Below are 24,006 nucleotides of genomic sequence, written 5' to 3' on the forward strand. Positions count from 1 at the left end.
CTATAAAACAGGACTTCCTGATTACATAACCCATTTCTAAATCCTTTGGCTCTATGAGGCCTGTGTCCCACTTTCATCTGGGTTCCATGGGGACCGAGACTTACATTGTTGTGATCTCTTTTCCCATCACGTGTGCCTTCAGTGTGTGTATCGAGGATCTCCGGTCAGTTGCCATTACACGCCCTGTGTGATCATGCACTGTATGCATTCCTTTCATTTGATGCACGATGTGTACTAAGCAAAGCTTGGATACAGCCATTGTCTTTCTCTAAATGTAGTCATCAAGCATTCGTACTGACATGCATTTTAATGCATTTTGACTAGAACAATGGTTTCTGATGTGTATGGCTCCCTATAATTCTGAGCTGCTCACATATAGAGATGTAAATATATATCAACCTCTGGCAGTTCTCCAGTGAAAGCCTTGCAGTGCTGTGGTACCTTTGCACACTTTTCTTCTCTTTCCTTTTTTTTTTTCTTTCTGGTTCACTTTTAACTGTGGCTGTTTCTGCCTTCCTGGTTTGGCTACACAGATGCTCCATGATTACAGTACTTACCTGCATCAAAGACTTGGCTTTGGTGACTTTGAGCAAATGTAATATTGCCATATTGTTTTGGTCAATATTAAACTCAAGGGGCTTCTCTGGGTGAAAATGTGGAAAATTCTCTCTTCCAAATTATCTGGTTGTGACTTAATTTCCAGAATAATCCTCAGCTTGGCTTCTGTTTCAGATCAAACTTGTTAACATTCATGCTACTGACATCGCAGATGGGCGACCATCAATTGTCCTTGGGTTGATATGGACTGTTATCCTCTACTTTCAGGTAATACTTCATCCGATGTCCCTAAATCCTGAGAGTTTAATAACCATGTTCACTCCATGATGAATTGATGCCCTACTGATAAACCGTGCACATCCAAAACTCCTTGATCAGATATATTTTTGTTTGAACATTTTAACCCAGCGTCAGTCTTTACCTCGTCAAAACTTTGTATAGTTTAATGTACTGTATGCCTAAAGCAGAGGGCCAGTGGATAGGTTATGCCAGAAAACGCAGATGTGGACGGATGCAAGAAATATTGCCGTTTCGTTTTCATGTTGCTATGGCCACAGTACAATCTTTTCTTTCCCTTTTGCTAAATTTTTTCCAATTAGATTGAGGAGTTAACCAGCAACCTGCCAGCCCTCCAGGCGCTTTCCAACAGCAACTCTTCTGTGGAGAGTATAGCCAGCTCTGAAACAGGAAGCCCTCCCATGAAGAGGAAAGTGGTCAACAAATTTCAGGGCAATGCCAAGAAGGCCCTGCTCAGATGGGTGCAGTGTACTGCTGCCAAGTACGTCACTTTCAAACTTTTTGCTTGGTGTTGTAAACGTTTATGGATTTTGGTATAGATACAAATACATACATACATATGATTGGAGAAGGACTAGCACCTAAAAGGCAACTGACTATTTTATACGCCATTTTTTCGATGTTTCTATGTTTATAAACATCCATGGAAGTGTTGCAATACACAAATGCTTATGTATGTGTTTTTCAGGCATCATGGAATTGAGGTGAAGGACTTTGGTCCCAGCTGGCGAGATGGTGTCGCATTCCAGTCGGTGGTGCACGCCATCAGGCCAGACCTGGTGGATATGGAAGTTGTGCGGAGGAGAAGCAACAGGGAAAATTTGGAGGAGGCCTTTGCCCTAGCTGAAAATGAGCTGGGAATCCCCCGTCTGCTGGAGCCAGAAGGTGCCTTTGACCTCTCCTGCTGCTTGCATGAAATATTCCAGCGATGCACACCCTTCAGGCAGAACAACACTGAATATGTCCTATTAAGTAGATGAGTCTTTTTAAGCTTTTGTATTCCATTTCAAACTCTGACAGCATTTTAGACATAACAGCAGCAAATATCCATTATTGAGTAGATAGTACTAGTTTTTCTGTGAAAGTAAATTGAAATTCCCCTTCGATACATGATGCATGAGTGGTTTGACAACTGTGTGCTGAAAAGATCAGTGACACCCTCCAGAGGATTAAAATTCTGTATATACTTGTGTCTCCGAGTTTTAGTCTGTGGAAGTGAAGCAGTCTGTAGTGGCTCTGCAGTCCTCTCTTCTGTAGCAGATTTGTGATGCTTTACTGCAGAAAGAGCTGCACTGAAACCATTTCTAAAAACATCAGGTTAAGGATGGAGATGAAAGTTGACATCTATAATTGGCTTTCAGGACTGGGGAGATTTATCCTTCTGAGGACACACATCATTTATTTATTTATTTATTTATTTCTTAAATATCATATGAACCTAATGCCAAACTGCTCTGTCATATCTACCTTTTATTTCTACAGGTATTAAATCTTGTTTAAAGTTAAATATTGACATTGCCTGAAATACATTTGCTTTCTATATTCAAATCAGTTCATTTTCAGTGTGAAGTTTCATCCGGTGCATCAGATAATTTTTGCGTTGCTCTGTAGATGTTGATGTAGACAAGCCAGATGAGAAATCCATCATGACATATGTGGCCCAGTTCCTCAAGCACTACCCAAACCCTCACCACTCTGAGACTGATGGACAGCAGGATGAGGTACCTTGTTTAAAACTTATGATAATATACATCAAGAGCACATAAGGCAGTGATACATTGGGCAATAGTTGGGGGGGGTACCATTGTGTTACCAGTAAATACTGTATTAGAATTGATATTTAACTCCATGTATAATTATTTTCAAAGTTGTATATATTGTTGCCATCTCCATTTCCCCAAAATTTGTTTAGTGTATCGTCATTTACAGAGAATGACCACATGCAGAGGTCATAACAACAGTATATGCTTAATGAAAACATGCTCAACTCCTGCTGAGCTTAATTGTTGTGCCTGCAGGTCTTCATACTCGGCTTTTCATCACGTAAAGCTCCAGTGAATCAAAGTATTCATAGCATGAACATTGCAGTAATATTATCATCAGCGTTTTGTTTTCCATCATCACAGACTCATTTTATTTATCCGTCTACTTTTTTTTTGTGCATAATTAAGCTGCTTCTTGGCTCAATTCCAACTTTTGCATTGTCAGTGCCAGTACCTCAGGTGAGAGACCAGGTCATAGTGCTGCATGCTTTCTGTCTGGAGTGTAATTCCATCTCACCTTCACCCACCTAGCTTCTTTTTTTTCCCTTGCTATTCTAATGCCTTTTGCGATGTGTTTGAATGTCTTTGCGTGCCTTGCTGCTTTCCTGGATAGTTTGCTCCTCAAGATATAGAGCAGATGCTTGAGGTATGTTCCACTAAATTAACAGACATAAACAGAGAATATACTTTTAATTTCCATTCCCCTTTATCTCTTCCTTGACTTGTAAAACTAACCGGTGCTAAAATGTAGTGTTTCACCCCCCGTGGAATATATTAATATCGTAGCAGGTTAAGTCTTTTTTTTTCTTTTTTGTTTTTTTCTAATCTTTAACCTTGTGTTTCTGGAATGTTAGTTTGGTGTGAGTTTCTCAACATAATGGCATGCTGATTTGAGGAAAAAAAAAAAAGGATCAAAATCAGTATGTTCCTGTGACTGACTGATTGTGACAGAGAGAGGAGCGGAAGATGCTGAGAGAGCTGAAGGTGTTTTTAGACCAGCTGGAAAGAGATGTGCTGCGTGCCCAGGGAGCAGAGGGAAACCTCACTGACAAATATCAGGCGAGTCATGCCTGAAAAGACAAACTACACTGTTATGTAACATGCTGCTCTGACAAAGACGTTATCAACTCTTACCACGCGTGTCTACTTTTATCTTTTTGTTTTGCAGGCATTTAAGAGCTTCAGCGTACAGTACGAAATGAAGAAGAAGCAGACAGATCCACTGCTACAGCCAGTCCACAGGGATGGCAAGCTGTCTGTGGACCAAGCTCTGGTCAAACAGGCCTGGGACCGTGTGTCTACCAGGGTAATTGTGCTGAATACTTCTGCGCATAAATCATTTATAACCAAGCCACAAAGAAAACAGAATTAATTATGTTAATTAATCATACCTAAATTAAATAAAACCTGTGGATTGATAATACATCATTGTTTTTTATTTGTCATTGTGCTTTTCTTTGCTAAAAAAATTGCATCACCACACTGAAAGCTATCATAATGAGAGAAACACAACTCGGGTTTTTCTATTTATTCGCTGCCAATGAAAGTTCAGTGGAGTGCAAGCGTTTGAATTAGGTTCTTCAGAGAGGAGTAGAAGGGAACAGAGGAGGCTTTGTTCATTGGGCAGTCTACTCCTCTGGACATCCACGGCTAGTCTGGACTGGCATAAAATCTCTTTTGTAGCCTGATTGCTTGTGAGCATGTGGACGTGTTTTGATCCGTATAGCCTTCTCTATGGTGGGATCTGGCTTCGGTAGAGTTGTTTTTTTTAATGGATGTCAATTGCAGCTGCTGGACTGGCACATCCATCTGGACAAGTCTCTGCCTGGTCCTCTGGGAGTGATTGGAGCCTGGCTTCACAGGGCAGAGATGGCTCTGAGAGAGGACATTCCCATTCAACATGCTCATGAAGAGACAGCCAATGTTCTTCACAGAAAACTAGAACAGCATAAGGTTACATAGCATGCCTCTGAATTTCAGTGTATTTGGATACTTACCATGCTATTAACATTGTTTTATACAAGTACAATATAAAGGAAAGCCTTAAACTTTGCAGGAAGTATTAAAAAACTTGGAATCGCACAGGCAAACCTTCCAGCAGATCCACAAGGACAGATCAGTGAATGGGGTACCTGTCCCACCTGAACAGCTCCAAGACATGGCTGAACGGTAAGACCTTGATCAGAATCATTAAAATTACTACTTGTCTTATGAAGTAATTTTATGTCCTGGTTTTATTTAAAAATAGCTTATAGTCAAACATCAACTTGATGTTCTGTTTTATTAGGCAAAAAGTGTTCTGTGTTTGGTCTTCTATGCCTCTTTTAAAGGTGCTATATGTAGGTTTTTGCTTTGGCTACATAGCCAATGTTAGAATTAGCCGATGTTTAATTACCTGTGAAGAAGGAACATTGTGAGTTCATCATTAAACGTCATTCCTTTACTCGCCAAGAGCTGTCTGCAGCAGTGGAAAGCAACACCAATGTTACCTCTTGTTTCGCTTCTGTTTCTATTTTTATTTCTTCTATTGAAGTTAGCATGCTAACCAGCTAGCCCCGGCCCGTCCCATCTGGCAATACTACTTTCCGATAGTGAGTACTGTAGCGTTGAGTGTGCCCTCCATCCTACATGAGAGGATGAAGTTGTAGCGCTGCCCAGAGGGAGTATTCTAACCATTTGTCTTGTAAACACAATGATGGCTGAAGCTCTTGGTAAGCAACCATCGCCACCACCCGCTTCCGGCAAGAAACCACATTTGGCGACAGAGAAAACTTACATATAGCACCTTTTAAAATCAAAGATAAAATGGAAGGAATATTGAACAGTTCTTTAATTTGCAGGTTTAATTTTGTGTCTACATCATCACACGCTCACTTGATTAAACTGGAATTCTGGGAAATAAAGTATCGACTGATGGCATTCCTTGTGTTGGCTGAATCAAAGCTCAAGTCCTGGATCATTAAATATGGCCGACGGGACTCAGTTGAGCTCCTGTTGCAAAGCTACCTTGTAAGTTAAAATTATTGGCACTGTGTCGGAAGAACTGGTAATGCAATGTGTCTATCAAACTATTTAATCTGTATTTTTTTGTCTGCCTTTCCATTCCAGACTTTCATCGAAGGTCATAGGTTCTTTGAGCAGTATGAGATAATCTTCAAAGCCCTCAAGCAAGCAGCAGAGGTTTATGTAAAGTCAGATAGTTCAAGTAAGACTCTTTTCTGTTTGGTGGCAGGTTGTCTATATGTATTATACATATATATAAATATTTATTTGGCCTCAAAGTAAATGGTCTTATTATTGATTTCATGTTACAGGGTCTAAGACCTGTAACAGAGGTAAGTCCAAAAACAGTCTGACAATCTATAAAACCTTAACTTTGCCTGTGTCCTGAGCCATTTCTTTCTGTAATTGTGGGGCTGCACTTTTTCTTTTCTAACATACTTTTAACCCCTAGAACAGAAAAATCATAGCATTGCATTATGCATGCATACCAGCCTAATCTAACATTAGTTGAAATGCTTTATTAGCATGTTTTTTCTGACCTAATAAACTGTAGAATCCACCAAATGGTTAAATGATCAGCAGACAAAATCAGTTGCTTTGTTTTTGTAAATTTGATACCCATTTTGGTTTTAACTAAACTGAACAAGTTCCAAATTTGATTTCCAGTTGATGAAGCAGAAGGGGTAAGTAAATTCCTCAGTGATGCCACGGCTCAGTGGAAAAATCTGGCTTTGGAGGTGCGGAGTGTTCGCAGCATGCTGGAGGAGGTGATCTCTAACTGGGAGAAATATAGTAGCACAGTGGCAGCTCTGCAAGCCTGGCTGGAGGATGCCGAGCAGATGCTCAACCAGTCAGAGAATGCCAAACGTGTAAGTAAAGTCGCTGATGCTACTGATGATTAACAGTTTATTTATGGTGTCCAGCTTTTATTAGTGTTCCCAACTTGTATGAGCAATGTTTCTACCATGGCCACAGTATACACTGCTCCTATTGGCTGGACGATGTTCATTTAAACAGCTATGGTCTTTGTTTTCCTCTCTTCTTTTAGGATTTCTTCAGAAACCTCTCTCACTGGATCCAGCAGCACATGGATATGAATGATGCTGGGAACTTCCTCATTGAGACTTGTGATGAAACAGTCTCACGAGATCTGAAGCAGCAGCTTCTCCTTCTGAATGGGAGGTGGAGGGAGCTATTCGTCAAAGTCAAACATGTAAATCCAATGCACTTTTAAATTTAAACAACAAATGTAACATGAAAAAAAAGGTACAGTGATATGACAACAGTTGGAGTTTTTAAAAATGTCAAATCCATCCATATACTGTCTTCCTCTGTTTAACTGACAGTATGCAAGAGCCGATGAGGTGGATAAGTTGAGGCAGGACTATCAAGATGGTATTAATACCTTAAAAATCTTCATGGATGCAACCAATGAGAAGATGACTGCTCCTGTCCAAGTATCTTTCCTGAACGTCAGAGCCTTCGTTCAAGATGTTGAGGTAAACAGTCCATATATACTTAGTTGCCAGTTTACTGGGAACATGTGACTAAAACTAATGCAGTCTAACACAGTCCTGCAAAATCCAAACATTCATGAAGGTTTCAATGATCAGTTTTTGTTGAAACTGTGTTAAAGAAGTGTTGATTCAAATATATGATCTTTTCGGAGGCTGCAATTTGTGCTGCTGTTAAACTGCATTGCATTATGTTAATATTCCTATTATTTTGTCCACCCCATTCAAATCAATGAGTTTAAGCTAAACAACAGGCGCACCTCTTTGTATAATGCAATACAGTTTTGGCTGGTTGTTCCTAATAAACTGACAACAGAGTGTATTTATCATCTTTCTCAGGTTAGAGTATTTGTTCATCTCTCTTCTGTACGAAGAAAAATGACCAACCCTATATCCTAACCTCCTGTAGGAAATCAAGCACAAAGTGCCAGCTATGGAAGCAGCCTGTAAGGCAGCAAGCCGGACAGCCCAACTGTTGACCAAAGACACTCCACAGGAGGAAGTTTCACAGATGATGGATGTGATGGCCTCGATCAAAGAACAGCTGAGCAAGGTGTGTGCATGTCATCGTACAGTATGTCATTCATACTTTTTTCGTCTTTAAATGTGTGTTTGAAGTGGTGTGGGATTTTCATGGTTGCTGCTTATACCTACTGGTATTGAATCTGCTCATACTGTGACTGATATTTTCGTGCCAGTATTTAATATTTTTATCACTGTATTCAGCCTGATCTAATAGGAGATTCGTACTTATTTTATATAAAAAAATCGTATAAAAAATACAAAATAGCTTGCTTTATTTTGTTTGTGTAAAAAAAATATAGCAAGGTGTGAACTAAACCTTTACTAAATTAGTGTTACAACAAATTTTTGGCATTAGATTAAATTTAAATTTGCTGTATCATAACTTTTCATTTTATGAAAATTTTATGCAAATGATTGTTTTAAGGATATGTAAAAGATGGTTAATGTGCAGTGAAAATATGTTGTTTTTATACACTTAAAATTTCCAAGGATGCAGTATTTTCCTCAGAAATTAATTGCTGACATGACATTAAAGTCAAAAATAAATTGCTTTTTGATGCTATTGATTTGAGGTCAAAACAACTTATCAGTCAGCTGTAATTCACTTTAATCAGCATGCTGTTCTCCAATCAGGTGAGGGAGAGATGCTTGCCTCTGCTGAGGGAGTCCCAATCTTTATTGCCTCTACTGGAAGAAATGGAGAAGAACATTACAGGCTTCTACCAGGCTCTGGAGAAGGCCAGTCATATCACCAGCACCACCGACTCTGAGGGACCGGTAGACTTTAAACAGAAATGCCAGGTAACTAATATAAGAGTTTCAATACGGTGCCCATCATGGCACCAAATTTACTGAATGAGTTTTAGATACATGGATAAAGAAATTATATAAGATGCCCGAGGCCAAGTGTTTTTGATATGTCATGTTTTGGAGAGCCGTGTTTTAGAGTGAAAAGCACAGACTCAGGATAGGAAAAAATGGCTAAAACCCTGTTGGTCATTGAATACTGCAGGAGCTGGCGACCTTCACACAGAGCTGTAAGAAGTGTCTGACAGTGATAGAGAAAAACCACCAGACTATCCTGAAAATAATGACCAGCAGTAAAACCCTTCAGCACATGGACATGAGTCTTCTGCAGAAAAGAGTAGCAGACCTGCAGGCATCCTCACAGGTAAAACTCAAGGCCTATTTCAGTTCTATGCAACGTTTAGAACTGTTAAAGCTTTTATAAAAAAAAATACTTTTTTGCGTGTTTAGACCATGATTAAGGAATCTACAGAGTGGAGGAAGCACGTGGAGGTGAACAGCAGCCTGATGAAGAGGTTTGATGAGTCACGGGTAGAGCTGGAGAAGGTTCTTAAAATGGCACAGAACTGTATGACAGAGAGAGGCAACCCAGAGGAGCTGCTCAAGAAACACACAGTAAGAAAATGGATCTTGTGTAAAATCCCGATGTTTTTTTTTTTTCAACGTCTCAAGTGTGACATGCGTTACCCAAACTATACTCTACCTTATAGACCAGCGCACTTAATCATCATGGTTACGTCACAGTTTTGTTATGCGTGAGTGTCCATAAAGAGTACAGATGAGGCACCCGAAACATAGGCCTATATCAGCCTACTTTCTGAGTTGCCAGTGCCATACGAAACTTCTCAATATAAATACCACCATGACTCCCGGTACAGCATGGAACAGATGCCACTTGGAACATACACTTAAACAATAGAATTATTAGGATGCATGTAAATAGTACATCAACTGTCCTGTACGAAGTGTCAAACATGATGAGGCCATGATGTTTCTTGCAGGAATTCTTCGGTCAGCTGGACCAGCGAGTCTTGAATACGTTCCTCAAGGCTTGTGATGAGCTGACAGACATTTTGCCAGAGCAGGAGCAGCAGTCGCTGCAGGAAACGGTCAGGAAGCTGCACAAACACTGGAAGGTAGGTGCCATGAATAGTGACGGTAAAAACTACACTACAACTTGGCGCACTGGTGGCTACAATCACATGAATCTGCACACTGGTGAAATCATGTAACTTGAATTTAGTCAACAGTGCACAACACTCTCATATTAAACAATCCTTAGTTATATAACTCAAAAGCATACCCACCCTGACAAGACTACATAGGTTTTGATGGAGTGCATACTCACTGCTCTTTGAGATATTGTTTTTATTCTGCCTCAACCCCCAAGTAGGTTACGTAGAAAGGATGATATAATACAAATTTATTAAAACTCAGTGTTAATTTAACAAATGTCTTAATATCAAATATCAATATATTTGTTTCAAAAATCTCCCACAACCCCTTCTGTGTAACAGAGAGAGAACACTATTCTGTTTCAGTTCCACAATAGTGATTTAGTGTGAACCTTTATCCTAAAATCCTGCGTAGATTTAACATAGTAATGATGTATACTATTGCATACACACATATTTAACAATCTAATAAGTAAAATCATGTGATAATGTCTTCATCTTTTATTTTTTACTGATACAATTAAAGCTATACTCTTATTAAAACTTTCTATTATTAGCCAAAAACATGCTTAAAACAAACTCAACAATTTGCTTTGAATCTGACCTCATAGTTGTGTTTCGTCTCTTCCAGGATATCCAGACAGATGCCCCGTTTCACATCCTGCACCTGAAAGTGGAGGTGGAGAGGAGCAAGCTGATGATGTTGCTGCAGGAGTGCCAGGCGGAGGTGACCAGGGAGAACCGCCACCTGGCTAGCATGGGGAGTGAGAGGCTCATCAAGGAGCACAGGGTGAGCACCGAGCGACTGGCTGGCTGAGTTCCATTTATTGATTAACTCAGCTTGAATTAATTCAATGCACATCCACAGCCGTGTGGCAGTGCGGTGTAGTGGGACGTTTATGATGAACTTGATCCAAAAGAAATGAGGCTCCTCCAGTGTCAAGCAAATACTGTCCTCCAGCAGTGTTTTGTCTTTTCAGTGTTTCTAAAAATTCAGGTTCACAATCTAATATTTTATTTTTCCATAAAATCAAAACTATTCACATCATGAAACACAATTGAACTTAAATACAGATATTTCACTGTATATAACAATATTTGCTTTGTTCTCTAGCAAGACTTTTGATACCCTGTGTTCGTGGTGTTCACTTCTACCACAAGTAAATAACTGTTTTTTGTTTTTGTTTTTTTTACGTTAGGCCTTCTTTAGGGAAAAGGGCCCTCTGTCCATCTGTGAGAAAAGGTTGCAGCTGATGGAGGAACTTTGTCAAAAACTTCCTGAGGGTGACCCTGCTCACCAGACCCTGGAAACAGCGAGAAAGGACTTATCTGAGGTCCAAGAGGAAATTGAGAACACCCATCAGAAGATAATGCAGCACCCAGATAAATGGAAGGAGTACAACTCAAGGTGCAATAATCTTAATTAATTTCTTATTTTGGGGAAGTTCTCTTTTAGTGCAGTTTTTGTAAAGGTGCTGCGGTGGTTACGTCATACATACAGCAAAGGGATAGAGTTGTGGTGTAGAGTTAAACGAAGACTGTCGTAGAGCCATTGCATCAATAGCAGAATGTGTTATGCATTCCCACACAGTGTCATGCATTCATTACATACCCAGAGAAATCATGTAAAAATTCTTTCATTCTCTTGAAATAGAGGGCAATAGTTTTGGTGAGGAGAAAGTTTTCAGCGCAAGTGTTTTTAATACATTACAAAATACAAAATGTGTCCATCATTACCATAAAGATTCTTTCTTCATTCTGCTCCCTGTTGTTTTTCCAATCAGTACACACTGCTGGCCATGAAGTAGAACACACAAATTGTCCGGATCCAGACTGTGAATTGTTTATAAATACCTCATGTAGTCCTGCAGTTTAATTACATTTTTTTAAATGGCATATTTGGATTATATTAAAGCGCTAGCATCATTTTTGATGAGATTATTCCTTACAGCTTTTTCAGTTTAAAGTGAAATTTTCCCTTTATGGTGTGAAACAGGTACGCGGAATTCTCCTGCTGGCTTATATCGAAAGAAAGCCAACTGAGGCTGCTGAGAAGCCGCGCCAACGACCCCAGAAAATACGGCCAGGTGAAGGCCACCATCATGGTGAGTTAGCCCCTTACATACCCTCCAGAGCCAAACTGCAGAATCCACTCACAGCGGCCTCATCGCCTCATCTGTGATGTGTCGTTTGTGATGTGCTACCATGATGAGAGTGAGAGTGTCAGTCAGTGTCAGTGTCACTGCAGAGGAGATGAGACTATAAAAACACGTTGTGTCAGATACCTGTCTTGACCACATGGCCCGTATCACACTCTGTTGTTGTGTGCAGGAGCTTAGGAATGATGCAGAGCTACAGGAGGGCAATCTTGGCTGGCTGAAAGCCCGTATGGCCGCACTGATTGAAATCTGCGCTGACAGTGATGCCCAGAGGCAAGGGAGTGCACTGGGCAAGCTCTCTACTGATTTTAAGGGCCTCCTTGCTTCACTCTTAGAGGTAGGTGAAACTTCTAAATGTTTTATTAACGTGCCAGACACAATCCAGACATTTTATCCCCACTGGGAATCTAAAGTATACGCCTTAAATATTTTAACCTTATTTAAGGGACATACAGATACAAAAATAGTACAATAATCTGTGATTAAATGTAACGGATCAGTGCACATTATTAGGACGTTATCATAGTACTTTCATCTAGGTAAGATATATATTTGTTTGTACTAAACCAAACATCCATACCCCATCATCAGTTCATCATTTTTGTTACTGTACTGTTGTTTTCTGTGTAATATCTTCCAGGCTGAGAAGATGGTGCTGGCTGTGGGGGACTGTGTACAGTTCAGGGAAGAAGTGCAAACTACTTTGGATGATCTTGTTCAGGGGCAGAAAGAGGCACAGGCCGAGGTCACCAAAATACTGGACTGTCCAACTGTTAGAGAAGCTCAACAACTGCTTCTTGTTCACCAGGTACTGTCCACAAAAAATTATTAAAATTTTTAATTTGAATTGTTTTGACAGCAGACTTTACTTATAGGGTTCACTTTAAATTAATTTGAATGTGACCCCCTTCCCACAGCAACTGATGAAACGCCTGAAGCTGAAGAGGAAGGATGTTCAGCAGCTGATCACCAGAGGCCAGCAGCTCCAGGCTGAGGAGGGTCTGGGAGAGACTCTGCAGCAGGACCTGCAGAGTTTAGAGAACACACTCAGCAAAATGGAACAGAATATGGATTCACAGGAGCAAAGCCTTGAGGTGAGCAGTGTTTGTGAATTTGTAGTGACTCAGGAAACTTCTGCTAGTACAAAACGTTTCACAGTGGATTAAAGCACTGTTGCTCTGAACCATTACAAGCAACAATAAAGTTACAGCGAAGGAAGGATAATTTTGCTGCAGTCTCAGACTGTTTGTCTGAAGTTTTCCTAACTTCTCAAAACTCTGAAGGTTATCGATCAGTCAATCACTGTTGGACTCTGAGATGAATCCTGACACATCTCATCTCATGATCAATTTAGTTATTAAATGACGGTATTAACAGTTTCCTCATTCACTAAATACGTGGCGTCTGCCCTTTTCTCTGAAGGTTAATTCTATTTCAATAAAGTGTAAGAATTTGTTCTGACATTAGCAGAAACTGTTAATTTCACCTCTGCTGGTTTTGTAGGCCTTTGTCATGTTTAGTCTTGTCTGTAGTTATAAAGTTCTGACTGTCATATGTGCTTGTATGTACCTGCTCTGTAATGGCTTTTACTTTAATTTATGCTGGGTCCGCCTATATGTATTTTGATGCTTTTTTGTCTGCTTTTTATGTCTTGTTTGTATCTTTTAATCAATATGTCCAGGGACTGTAAATGGAAATGAGCCTTTTGGCTAACTCTGAAGCAATTACATCATATAGATGTTGATTAGTGTCTGTTGTCCTTTATAAATAAAGGAATAATAAAGTCAAGTAAGTAAATTAAAGGAAACCTAACATTTTGTGGATGATAAAGAGCTCAGCCATGGGAAAGAGGAGAGGGATTCCTGTTAATCCAGTACAGGCTTTGCAGATACAGCATTTGTGGAAAATGTCCTGAATAGAGGATAGAGAGGTCTGATTGACTGTTATCTGCAGGAGGGACTTGCTTTATGAGGCATTACAGTTCCTTTAGAAGATACTGATGCAGTGAGTCAGTCATCACAGTCTTGGTGGTGCTTTTATAGAGGGATGGCGTTGGGAGTCTTGAAATGGAAACTTTGTTGGGCTTTTCTGTGCTAGGGAGGATGCATTATAGGTCTGGCAAAGATCCTCGGTAAGGTGCACACCAGAGAATTTAATTTCCCTGGCTCTTTCCAGTGGGGTGAGGTGCTTGCAGAAAACTTAGCTGTGCTACCTCTGTCAGTATGCTGACTCATCGCCCCTGCTGATAAAGCCAAACACAGAGTTGTCGTCTGTATACATAACGATGTGGTTTGAACTGGTATGCAATACAGTTGTGTGTCAGTGTGCTCTTTTGGTGGTGATGTTGGTCTGGGATTTTTACCATTAGATAATAATTCTTTTCTTGCTGTGACTATTATATTGCATTCAAGGGCTAGTGATAGTAGGAAGGTCTAATATCAGCAATGTGTGTGTTGCCTGCTAAACAGTACTTCATTTGACAAACATAGAACATTATTAGTCTCCTCTACCTCCCCTTTGGATTAGTCTTGTTTTTATAGATTAAGTTATGATTGAAATTGATTTTGATTTTGGGCCATTGTCATCCCCAGGTCACATTGGCAGCCTGGCAGGAGTTTGACAGCCAGCAGGAAGCAGTGCATGAGTTTGTCAACAAGGCCCGCTCAACAATGGAGAGAGACCTGAACTTCAGCAGTCCAGAGAGCCTGGCTGTTGAACTTGACCAGGCTAGAGTAAGTAAAATTTGTCTTTGGGTTTCCTTCTGGGCACATATCCTGTGCTTTACTCTTGATGTTCTACTAATGGTAGTATAATGGTATGGTAGTATAATAATATAATAAATGGAGAATATTGCCAATATACTTTTTATTTTTTAAACAGGTGTTGTTGAAGCAGTGTGAAGCAGAGGCCTCCCATATGAACACATTGCTGAAGAGAGCAGCAGAAATTCAGCTTGGCCCCAAAAACAAGACTCTGCTTTTACAACAAGCTCGTTCCCTCAGTGAACAAGTGGACAAAGTAGAGGCTGGCCTCAAAAAAGAGTAAGATGATGTATCAGATTAAATTTGCTGAAGCTAAATAATGTTTGAGGAGACCTCAGGTAGTATTTGTAAATAACTTATGGTTTTTGCCTACTTAGATACCAAAGGAAAATGTACATTGTTACACAGGCATATTTGAAAGTCAGTTGAGAATATTTTTGTGCGATAAATTGCCTGACACGATCTGAAGGACCTAGATTCAGTAGAACCAATTAACTGGTACTCTGTACATGAAGGCCAAGGTGTATTTTCTACTGTTACTTAGCCAATTTATAATTTATACTCTTGTGCTCCAGTGTCAAGACTCTGGAGGAAATGAAAACTCAGTGGGATCAGTTTGGAGCTGGGTTTGAAACCTTTTCCTTGTGGATATCTAAAAAGGAAAAGCAGCTGGATGAACTGAAATCTTCTACTATGCCTCTTAAGCAACAGATCAACACAGTAAAGGTAAAATATTTTGAACTATAAAACTACATCCCTCTTATGTCCCAACAGTAATCTTTGCCAGAAGGCATAAAAAAATTGAAAAAATCAAATAAAGCGTTTTCAAGGAGCCATTGGCGCCAGCAAGCACCAACACAGGCCTTTTCTGCCCAAGCGCTGACACACTGTCTCTCTTTCTGACACCTGCATCAGCCCTGTATCGTCAACAAAAGGAGATGAGGAACTTTTCATGAAGTCTGTGGTTTGTGTTTAACTTAGCAGTTTCAGTGCTGACAACCTCAAGCTGTCTCTATGCTGTGCTACTTGGACATCTTGCTTTTAAGATGAGGAGTAGCTCTTTATTAAGCCTGTAAGAAAGCATTATTCAGTTAAACATACACCAAGAATATGTTTTAATTAATTGTGGTAGTGATTTAACTGGCAACTTTTCAATGGTAACATTAGAGGGGGACTCCACTTATTTTACACATCAAAGCCTAGGTGTCAGTTTAGCAAGAAACGAGCTTATCAGGCCTATTTAGCTTGCTCCTCAATGGGTAATGTAGGCGCCAGGTTTAGACAACAGTGTATAAGTCCATTATAGGCGCCAACCTATATTAGCTCCTTAATGCCAAATAAAATTCATTAGTGTTTCACCCCCACCGAACAGTTATAAAAGACTCAGTGATCATCTCGGTCTTGCTTTTTTAATTGTTTTGCATCCATATCTACATGTCCAGGCTGTTAGTACAGAGCTTCAAGGGCGAGCTGAGGTCCTTTCTCAGCTGGAGGCAGATTCCCAGGCGCTGGCCCAGTTTGTGTCATCGGGGGAGGCAGCTCGCATTAAGGCTCGTCTGACCCAAATTGGCAGGTACTGGGAGGAGCTGAGGGAGAGTGTACAGCAGCTTGATGGACAGCTGGAGGAAAGCTCCTCTCACCAGCAGAAGTTTAAATCAAGCCTTGAGAAGGTAAGTAGGCTGAGTAATATTGATACAGTATGGTCTTTAGGAAAGATATGAACAAACGTTTGTGATGTTTATTGTCCCCATAGGTGCAAGCATCTCTAAGTGAGCTACATACGAAACTTGAACATCCTATCAAATCCTGCACCTCCTCGTCAGAGACATACAGAGCTCTTCAAAACCACATGGTATTCAGCTGTCAACACTATGCTTCTAAGCAAACAATCATTTTCTTTGCTCCTTTAATTTAAAAAACAATTCATATCAATAGTATTTGAAATTGAAGTGCAAAGCTTAATGCCGTTCCAGATTTTTCCTTTCTGTGCTAGTCTTCCAGCTCACAAGTTATGCTGTGTGGGTCACTGTCTTTTACTATTGTTTCCCCAGGATGTCTGTCAGTGTCTGGAAAGGCTGAAAGGAACCTTGCTGTCCCTTTCAGCTGGTGCTCGAAGAATCAGTGACAAAGAGCAAGCAGAGAGGACTGTGACAGAGCTAAACACTAGCTATGACCAAAATGTACAGGAGGCAAAGGACAAACAGAGCACTTTGGAGAACCTGCTTTCTCTTTGGCAAAAGTAAGAGCTATTGAACAGACAGAACACCTCCCTGGATTTTAATAGCATGGGAATGAAAAACCGTGCTACTTGTTAAATTGGACCACTGATTTAACCTGGACAGCCAACATGCTAGATATTTAATGAATGTTCCCTCCACTTAGACTGTGAAAATGGAAACGTGAATCAAAATTTTTACTCTTTGAAAATACCAGTGTTTCTACTGATGTGTTTCAGATGTGAGAAACAACGTTCAAGCTTTGTTTCCTGCTTGGAGAGGAGTGAATCTGCATCCAAACCAGAGAGTCGGTGCCTGTCAGCTGATAAAGCCAAACTCCGCACAGAGATACAAGATTTTCAGGTTCAGTACATACACACAAGCTCACATTGTTCTACTACACACATCTAAAACGTACCCTAAGGTCTTAACCATAAAAGAACTGGTAAATTAATTGTTTATAATTAAAAATAAATAATTGAATAAACGGTTTTCCTTCCAGGCCTTGCACTCTGAAATCCAGTCCCTTGAACCGGCTCATGCTGAATTAGTAGCTCTGGGGAGCTCACTGTATCCTACTGCACCTGAAGAGAGGGTGAGGGAGCTGAAAGACGAGCTGGAGACTCTGCAGAGGAGATTGCATGTTCAAAATGAAGTCCTGCCTCAAAGGTACAGTAGGATAATTTAACTGAAAATGATATTTTTTAATTGGGATTTTCTTCACAGGTCAAACATACACCCATTGATCCAGGGCACGTCTGATGAAGCATTAACATATCAAGAACAGCATATTTGATATAAGATGGAAATATTGATCCCCTTGGCATTAGATTGTTACAGCAGTGAAATTTAACTTGACTCAGCAACATATATAGTACATGAATAGAGTATCCTATCAAATGTGTTCCTTTATTCTGTATCACTTTCTTCTTGTTTTTCCTGGACAATGTTGGCAATATTTTTGGCCATCTGGATGAATAGGAGTTCCGACATCAGGGCAAGTCCATCTTCATAAACATCTAAATACTAAAACTGATTTGACTCTCTATGCTGCCATTTTGTCCCACAGAATCAAAGAGCTTCAGAACCACCTCTCCCTGGTGGAGCAGTTTGACCAGGCCCTGGTTAAATTCTCCCATTGGAGTGAGACCATGCTTTCAAATCTGCACTCAGCTTCTCAAATCAACATTGGCAACCTGCAATCTGCAGCCGCACAAGTAAAGGTAAGATTTATTGCTATCCATTTGTACATGCAGAATACTGCTTTTCTCCAGGACCATATAAAGTCAGTGAGCAGATGAATAACATCTTGCTTAAGAGAAACACCTCATCCTCTAACGCTTGCTTTCTTTGCAGGAGACCCAGGTGGCCTTACAGAAGCAGTACAGTGTGAGACAGAGCTTGGAGCAGCAGACTGAGAAGCTCTGTCAGTTCTGTGAGCCTGGTGATGCACAACTCCTCCGCAGCAGAGCAGACAGCTGTCTGCAGCCCTACCTGGAGGCCCAGAACATAGCTGAGCTCCAGTTCGAATGTCTCGAAAGGCTTGAAGCTTTTCTGCAGACCCACGGTGTGGCTGCAGGGGTGTTGCGTGGTCTGAGACAGACTGTGGAGAGTGCTGGGAGCTGGGATCGCGGAAGAGTGGAGGAGCTGCAGCAGGAACTGGCCACTATTGTCGAAGACATTAACCAGCTGGAGACACTGGCTGTCAATCTTGACAGTAGTCTCTGCAAAAGCCATCTCCACATTGGTGCCGAGGAGGGGTCTCGTAAGTCATGTCGTATGCTGGCTGATTCGCTCAGTGCTGAGCTGGATACAGTGAGAAACCTACTTGGTACCAAGCAGAGTGAAGCAGAGGCCCTAGGGGCTCTGTGGACCTCATTTAGACAGCGGAAAGAACAGCTGCTCAAAGCTGTGGAGGACATTGAAGAAAAGGCAGACCATCAGAGCTTCAAAGAGCCAAGCCTGCATGCTCTACAGCAGAGGTAAAGCAATATAAGGTCAATGATATAATTCTCAAGTAACTGTGGCTAATACCACTTTGGGCTAGTACCAAACATGCATGAGTGGATATGAAAACACACACAACAGCAACATATTATCCCTCTGTTTATCAGGCTAAGATTCTTTAATCAGCTGGAGGATGAACTGCAGTCTCACCAGCATGAGGAGCAGTGGCTGAGGGACAAGGGCAGCCAGCTGGCCCAGAGAGATGCGGAGTTGGCCGGGGAGGTGCTGAGGGAAATCAGTCTGCTGGAGACCACATGGGAGGACACCAAGAGACTCATCACAGAGAGGTAGTGAAGGAAACAGAGAAGGGTTTTCGTCACTTAACACTCCAAAGAGCCTGTTGGCTTGTTTTTTAAATGCATTTTCTCTTTTAAGCAAATTATTGTGTTTTACAGTTTGTTTACATATAAGCTTGTATGGGTAATATACTACTCTCTTCCTTTGACAGACAGGAGCAGTGCAATGTTCTTGTTGAGCTAATGAGAGAATACCAAATCCTGAAAACCTCCATCAGCAGCATAATTGAGAGCACTGAGCCTCTGGTTGAGATAAGCTCTGTTCTGAAGGACCATGAGCAAACCAAGAGGTCACTAACCAAGGTCAGAATAAATGTGAAATCATCTTTTGTTGTCAGTGTCTTGTTAAGCTTAGTAAAATATATATCGTTGAGGATGCGGCTGATCTCACTTTCTTGAAATTAATCAAAGTGAGGAATTAATCAATTGATCAGATTGCTTACATGGTCTACTGTGTTTGCTCCATTTCTAGCATGAGGTGGTGAAGACAGAGATGGCTGGCAAGCAACACGAACTGGACCAGTATTCCAGCAAAGGAAAACAACTAGTAACTGAACTGAAGAAGATCCCTGACTGTGACTCTCAAATGATGAAGGAGGATATGGAGACAGTTGTGGATCAGTGGCTGGATGTAAGTCTGTTGACAGTCATGATGTGTTGATGTGATGTGTCAGTCAGGCGTTTTAAATTGTGTTGGGACAACAATGGAGCTCTGTGGAACACAGAAATAAGCTGTTTTAGGTTTTGGCTGCACAGACATTGCTTCTTAGTGGGATCAATTCATTTTTGGGTTTGGTTTTGTAATGAGATTTGTTGACAAGAAGAAAAATATAAAATATTGTCAGCCTTAGCCTTTAACAACTATCTGTTGAAATGTTTACTGACATGCTCCTTGCTTCACATCCTCACAACAAATGTGATAAAACTTTGGGTGCCTTCACAAGTACAAAGGACCACACTTCTGTCCACACCACAGTATTGTCCTGTGTCCTTGTCCTTGCAAAGTCAGAATCAGAATAATCTTAATTGCCAAGTGCAATTTGTATACATGAAATATGAAATGGTCTTGAAACAGTAATAAATCAAACATAATTGCACAGTGGAGGTTTGTACTCTATATTATGTTGTATTAGCAGTGTAACCTGATGTAAAACCTAAAAAGCTCCACGCAACACAGAGTAAACATTTTTGATTTATTTGATCCACTCCACAGGTGTCTGAGAAAATAGATGACAACATTGATCGCCTGAACCAGAGTTTAGCTCTGTGGGATGATGTGCGTAAAATCAGCGAGGATATTGAGAGCTGGACAAGCAGCTGTGTGATTGAACTAAATGAGAGCCTGAACAACCTCAACAACAGTCAGAAAGTCTCGGAAAGGCTCTCTCTGTTACAGGTATGATTTCTGATTTCATAGTAAAACTGGCTAATGATTTCTTTTACCTCAATAGGTGCGATTTTCCACATAGGACAATGCAAATGTTAAATTAAAACTAAATTGAACTAACATGTTAACTCCCTGCTTTAAATGAGAAAAACACTTTATGACATACATACACTGTATGTCATAAAGCATTTGTGGTATCTTAGTATCTTACAGATAACCAAACAAAACCCAAGACAGCAACTCAGAAGGGTCTATTACATGTTTTTCCCATTTGATACATCCACAGGTGGAAATGGGTGAGAAGGAGCAGCAGCTTGAAACCCTGCAGAGCAAAGTGTCAGAGCTGAAGAAGTGCAGTCAAAGTCAAGAGACTCCTGCTAAATTACAGGTACTAAATATGGTTAGAATCTTCTTTTTTTGTTTTGAATGATTATACTATATTTATGATATGAAGTATAGTTTTCACTCACCGACCAACAATCATTAACCCTGACCCTACAGAAGAAGTAGGGATCCCTTCTCCATATGCATATGTGTCAGCCACAAACTTTAATTCTATTTGCTTCAGGTACTGGAGAATGACCTGCGGAAGAAGATAAGCACTGTTCAGAAGCTACATGAGCAGGCCAGTGGGAACCTCATGGACTTCAGTTTCCAAAAGAAACAGTTGGAAGATTACATATCACAGATGTCTGCATGGCTAAAAAGTATGGAGGATTCCCTGGTTTCTTCCCCCACTGGATCAGATCCTGAGGACATCTGCAGGGTGAAGGTACAGTGTTACTCATATTCATAATCAGCCCTTCTTCTTTACAAATATCAGAGATGAAAATGTAAGAAAGGGAAATCAACTAATCAACTTTTTAAAATATACTGTATGTTTTGAAGGACCTTCAGAAAGAGCTGCAAAATCAGCAGGGAAGCATTGACTCCACCAGGGAGAGCCTCAACACCCTGTGTAGAAAATATCCTTCTGAAGAGCTGGCTGGTCTGGGTTCAGCACTCACTGATCTCATTAAGACTTATGAGTCTGTGAATCAGCTTTCAGCCAGGACACTGGGGTCACTGCAGAACTGTCTTCAGCAGCAGTTCAATGGTGAGAAATCTGAAAAACACTGGAAGAAAATGTGTAGTTTCACGAATTGGTCACTTGATAGCAGACTATTGTAATATTAAGTTGCTAATGTGTTACACTAAATTTATACATTCTACAATACATTACATGACTAGCTTCCTATTCCTTTTTCCTATCCTACGTTTTTAAGGGGAAGTCATGTATATATGAGTATAAAGTTCTCTGTGCTTTAGTAAGAAAAAAAACTTGATTCTGTTCGAGTCTATACCAGATATAAATTTTCTTTTTCCCTTACTTCTCAGACCTAGTTCAGGAGTTCCATCGCTGGCTTTCAGAACAGAGGGAGATAGTGAAAGAATGCTCCGACCGATCTGGAGACACTCAAATTGTGGAACGCAAACTACAGAAACTAAAGGTAAAGCTAGTTAGATCATAGTGTTTGATGGAAATAAGAGTAGAATCTGGAATCTGCTCTTATCAGTAACTGGTGAAATGGAAGAACAAACCTAAGGTCCTGATTCAAAAATATCATACACACCAGGAGTAACAAATACAGATCTAAAAGTGATTTTGGTTATCTGTCAGGGCGCCATGGATCGTGTGGAGGAGGGTGAGGTGCGTCTTACACAGGTCTGTGAAGAAGGAGAGAAGCTCCTACTCCATCTTCCCAAAGGCAGTGCTGGGCAGGTCCAGCAGCACCTTTCCTCCATCCAGCAGGACTGGGACAGCTTTGTGGAGCAGTGCAGACAGAACCAACAGATCCTGGAGGACAGTGCATCTCTCATGAAGGGGTAAGAGACTTACATGAACCAGTACCGTAAAGAATTTTTTAAACCCTCCATTTATAAATATGCCATTTTAAATTCCTTGCAGTTTTGAGGGTCGCCTTAAGAAGCTCAGGTGGTGGTTGGAACATATGGAAAAGAGGATGACCACAGATCTGTTGGAAGCCAAGCAGCGTGGTCCTGAAAAGGCTGTGCTCGAACAAGTGGAGGAATATCAGCAGGAGGTGCTCAAAGAAAGGTGCTTCTAGTCTGTGTTTACTAAGAAAATAAATTAGGCTTTTAATGTCTTTGTTTTGTCACAGAATAGTCCTTAAATGATACCTAATCATTGTCCCCGTTGATACATCAAAGCACATATTTAACCATTTTAACTTCTTTCCATTCAGGGATGCATTTGAGCGTTTATGTCAGGAAGGCCAGGCACTTAATGAAGGTGGGCGAGGCGATGGTAGTGAGACAAGGGTGTCAGCTCAGCTGCAGTCACAGCACCAGGCCTTGCTGAGGTGTGTGAGAGAGAGACTGCGCAGCTGCCAGCTCACTTTACAGGAGCAACAGGCCTTTGAAGATACACTGCAGACTACCTGGGCCTGGCTCAGCGGAGTCCAGGAGCGCCTGGCTTCACTCAACAGTACAGTTGGCAATAAAGAGACTCTGGAGAAAAGGCTAGGTCTTGTACAGGTCAGTGAATAATGCCCTGATCAAAAACAAAAAAAGAAAGAAAAAAGAAAAATACAGTACTATGGATTCCATGTTGTCTGGACAAATTTTGAAACGCTGAAATGTTTCTCTATTTGCTGCAAAACTGTTTTCCAATGCATGTAGGATATCCTGCTAATGAAAGGTGAGGGTGAGGTGAAGCTCAACATGACAGTAGGAAAAGGAGAACAGGTCCTGAAGCACAAAAGAATGGAGGGGCAGGAGGCCATTTGCTCACAGCTACAGAGCCTGAAGGATGCCTGGGCCAATATGTTGATGACTTCAATGAGCTGCCACAGGTAGGAAATATGCCCTCTTCTGGTGTCCTCTTTTGTTCTTCCCTGGGAGAACTGTCAGGCAGGGGGCTAATAACAGTGAAAATCCAGAGTAACCTGCATTTGTTGGACAATGTGCACTTCGACATTACTTAATAACATTTTATCGTGGTCCATAGTCGTCTGGAATGGACCGTGGCCCAGTGGACCAGCTTTCAGGAAAATAAGAGCCAGCTGCAGCAGTGGATAGAGTCAGTGGAGCAGGAGGTGGGGATGACTCTGCCTCAGCAGCCTGGCCTCAAAGAGAAGTCTGCTTTGCTTGAGCGCCTGAGAGCCATCCAGGCTGACGTGGATGCTCACGCAGGAGCACTGTCACGCCTAACAGACAAAGCAGTGGAGATGCATGAAAAAACTGGCGACCAGACCTTTGGACCGGAGTCGAGGGCAGAGCTCAATGCACATTTTGCTGATATCTCAGCTGTTGTCAAGGTGATCCAGATACAGGCATAGGTTAATAGTATTTGCAAATACCTGCTCAGCCATATATTATTAATTAAGGAAAACAGGGCCAGCCAAAAAGAAGCTGCAGATGAGAGAGATTAAAGAACATTCTCACAGGGCAGACTCTTAGTGTCATGGGACCCTTTTCTTGCAAGATGCTCAAAATTGCCACATTGTTTCCCAAATTGAGAGACAGGTTGTATTA

General features: G+C 40.9%; 1 protein-coding gene across 8 annotated transcripts in view; it reads left to right on the top strand.

The window, feature by feature from the left end:
* syne1b (spectrin repeat containing, nuclear envelope 1b) overlaps positions 1–24,006 on the top strand; it is an 86,948-nt gene that overhangs the window by 14,016 nt on the left and 48,926 nt on the right. For 7 of the 8 annotated variants that reach the window (XM_040136945.1, XM_040136944.1, XM_040136946.1 and 4 more), the window contains exons 1-46: positions 1,162–1,336; positions 1,544–1,740; positions 2,467–2,576; positions 3,570–3,677; positions 3,787–3,924; positions 4,407–4,571; positions 4,675–4,787; positions 5,459–5,627; positions 5,727–5,823; positions 6,288–6,490; positions 6,670–6,834; positions 6,968–7,120; positions 7,545–7,688; positions 8,294–8,461; positions 8,673–8,831; positions 8,918–9,082; positions 9,469–9,603; positions 10,274–10,432; positions 10,842–11,050; positions 11,639–11,747; positions 11,974–12,138; positions 12,442–12,609; positions 12,719–12,895; positions 14,393–14,533; positions 14,682–14,842; positions 15,139–15,289; positions 16,006–16,233; positions 16,317–16,415; positions 16,615–16,802; positions 17,019–17,142; positions 17,282–17,448; positions 17,849–18,002; positions 18,136–18,761; positions 18,894–19,073; positions 19,235–19,385; positions 19,555–19,713; positions 20,296–20,478; positions 20,756–20,857; positions 21,038–21,241; positions 21,358–21,565; positions 21,847–21,959; positions 22,130–22,335; positions 22,418–22,567; positions 22,716–23,007; positions 23,152–23,324; positions 23,480–23,789. In XM_040136945.1, coding sequence (XP_039992879.1) covers positions 1,257–1,336; positions 1,544–1,740; positions 2,467–2,576; positions 3,570–3,677; positions 3,787–3,924; positions 4,407–4,571; positions 4,675–4,787; positions 5,459–5,627; positions 5,727–5,823; positions 6,288–6,490; positions 6,670–6,834; positions 6,968–7,120; positions 7,545–7,688; positions 8,294–8,461; positions 8,673–8,831; positions 8,918–9,082; positions 9,469–9,603; positions 10,274–10,432; positions 10,842–11,050; positions 11,639–11,747; positions 11,974–12,138; positions 12,442–12,609; positions 12,719–12,895; positions 14,393–14,533; positions 14,682–14,842; positions 15,139–15,289; positions 16,006–16,233; positions 16,317–16,415; positions 16,615–16,802; positions 17,019–17,142; positions 17,282–17,448; positions 17,849–18,002; positions 18,136–18,761; positions 18,894–19,073; positions 19,235–19,385; positions 19,555–19,713; positions 20,296–20,478; positions 20,756–20,857; positions 21,038–21,241; positions 21,358–21,565; positions 21,847–21,959; positions 22,130–22,335; positions 22,418–22,567; positions 22,716–23,007; positions 23,152–23,324; positions 23,480–23,789 — 7,926 coding nt within the window. In that variant the 5' untranslated portion in view covers positions 1,162–1,256. Of the gene's footprint in view, positions 1–142; positions 164–732; positions 826–1,157; positions 1,337–1,543; positions 1,741–2,466; positions 2,577–3,231; positions 3,265–3,569; positions 3,678–3,786; positions 3,925–4,406; positions 4,572–4,674; positions 4,788–5,458; positions 5,628–5,726; positions 5,824–6,287; positions 6,491–6,669; positions 6,835–6,967; positions 7,121–7,544; positions 7,689–8,293; positions 8,462–8,672; positions 8,832–8,917; positions 9,083–9,468; positions 9,604–10,273; positions 10,433–10,841; positions 11,051–11,638; positions 11,748–11,973; positions 12,139–12,441; positions 12,610–12,718; positions 12,896–14,392; positions 14,534–14,681; positions 14,843–15,138; positions 15,290–16,005; positions 16,234–16,316; positions 16,416–16,614; positions 16,803–17,018; positions 17,143–17,281; positions 17,449–17,848; positions 18,003–18,135; positions 18,762–18,893; positions 19,074–19,234; positions 19,386–19,554; positions 19,714–20,295; positions 20,479–20,755; positions 20,858–21,037; positions 21,242–21,357; positions 21,566–21,846; positions 21,960–22,129; positions 22,336–22,417; positions 22,568–22,715; positions 23,008–23,151; positions 23,325–23,479; positions 23,790–24,006 lie in introns of those variants that run through there. The other variant, XM_040136952.1, reaches the window with a different exon arrangement.

This window comes from Xiphias gladius, chromosome 10, assembly GCF_016859285.1.
Source record: "Xiphias gladius isolate SHS-SW01 ecotype Sanya breed wild chromosome 10, ASM1685928v1, whole genome shotgun sequence".
NCBI lineage: Eukaryota > Metazoa > Chordata > Actinopteri > Istiophoriformes > Xiphiidae > Xiphias > Xiphias gladius.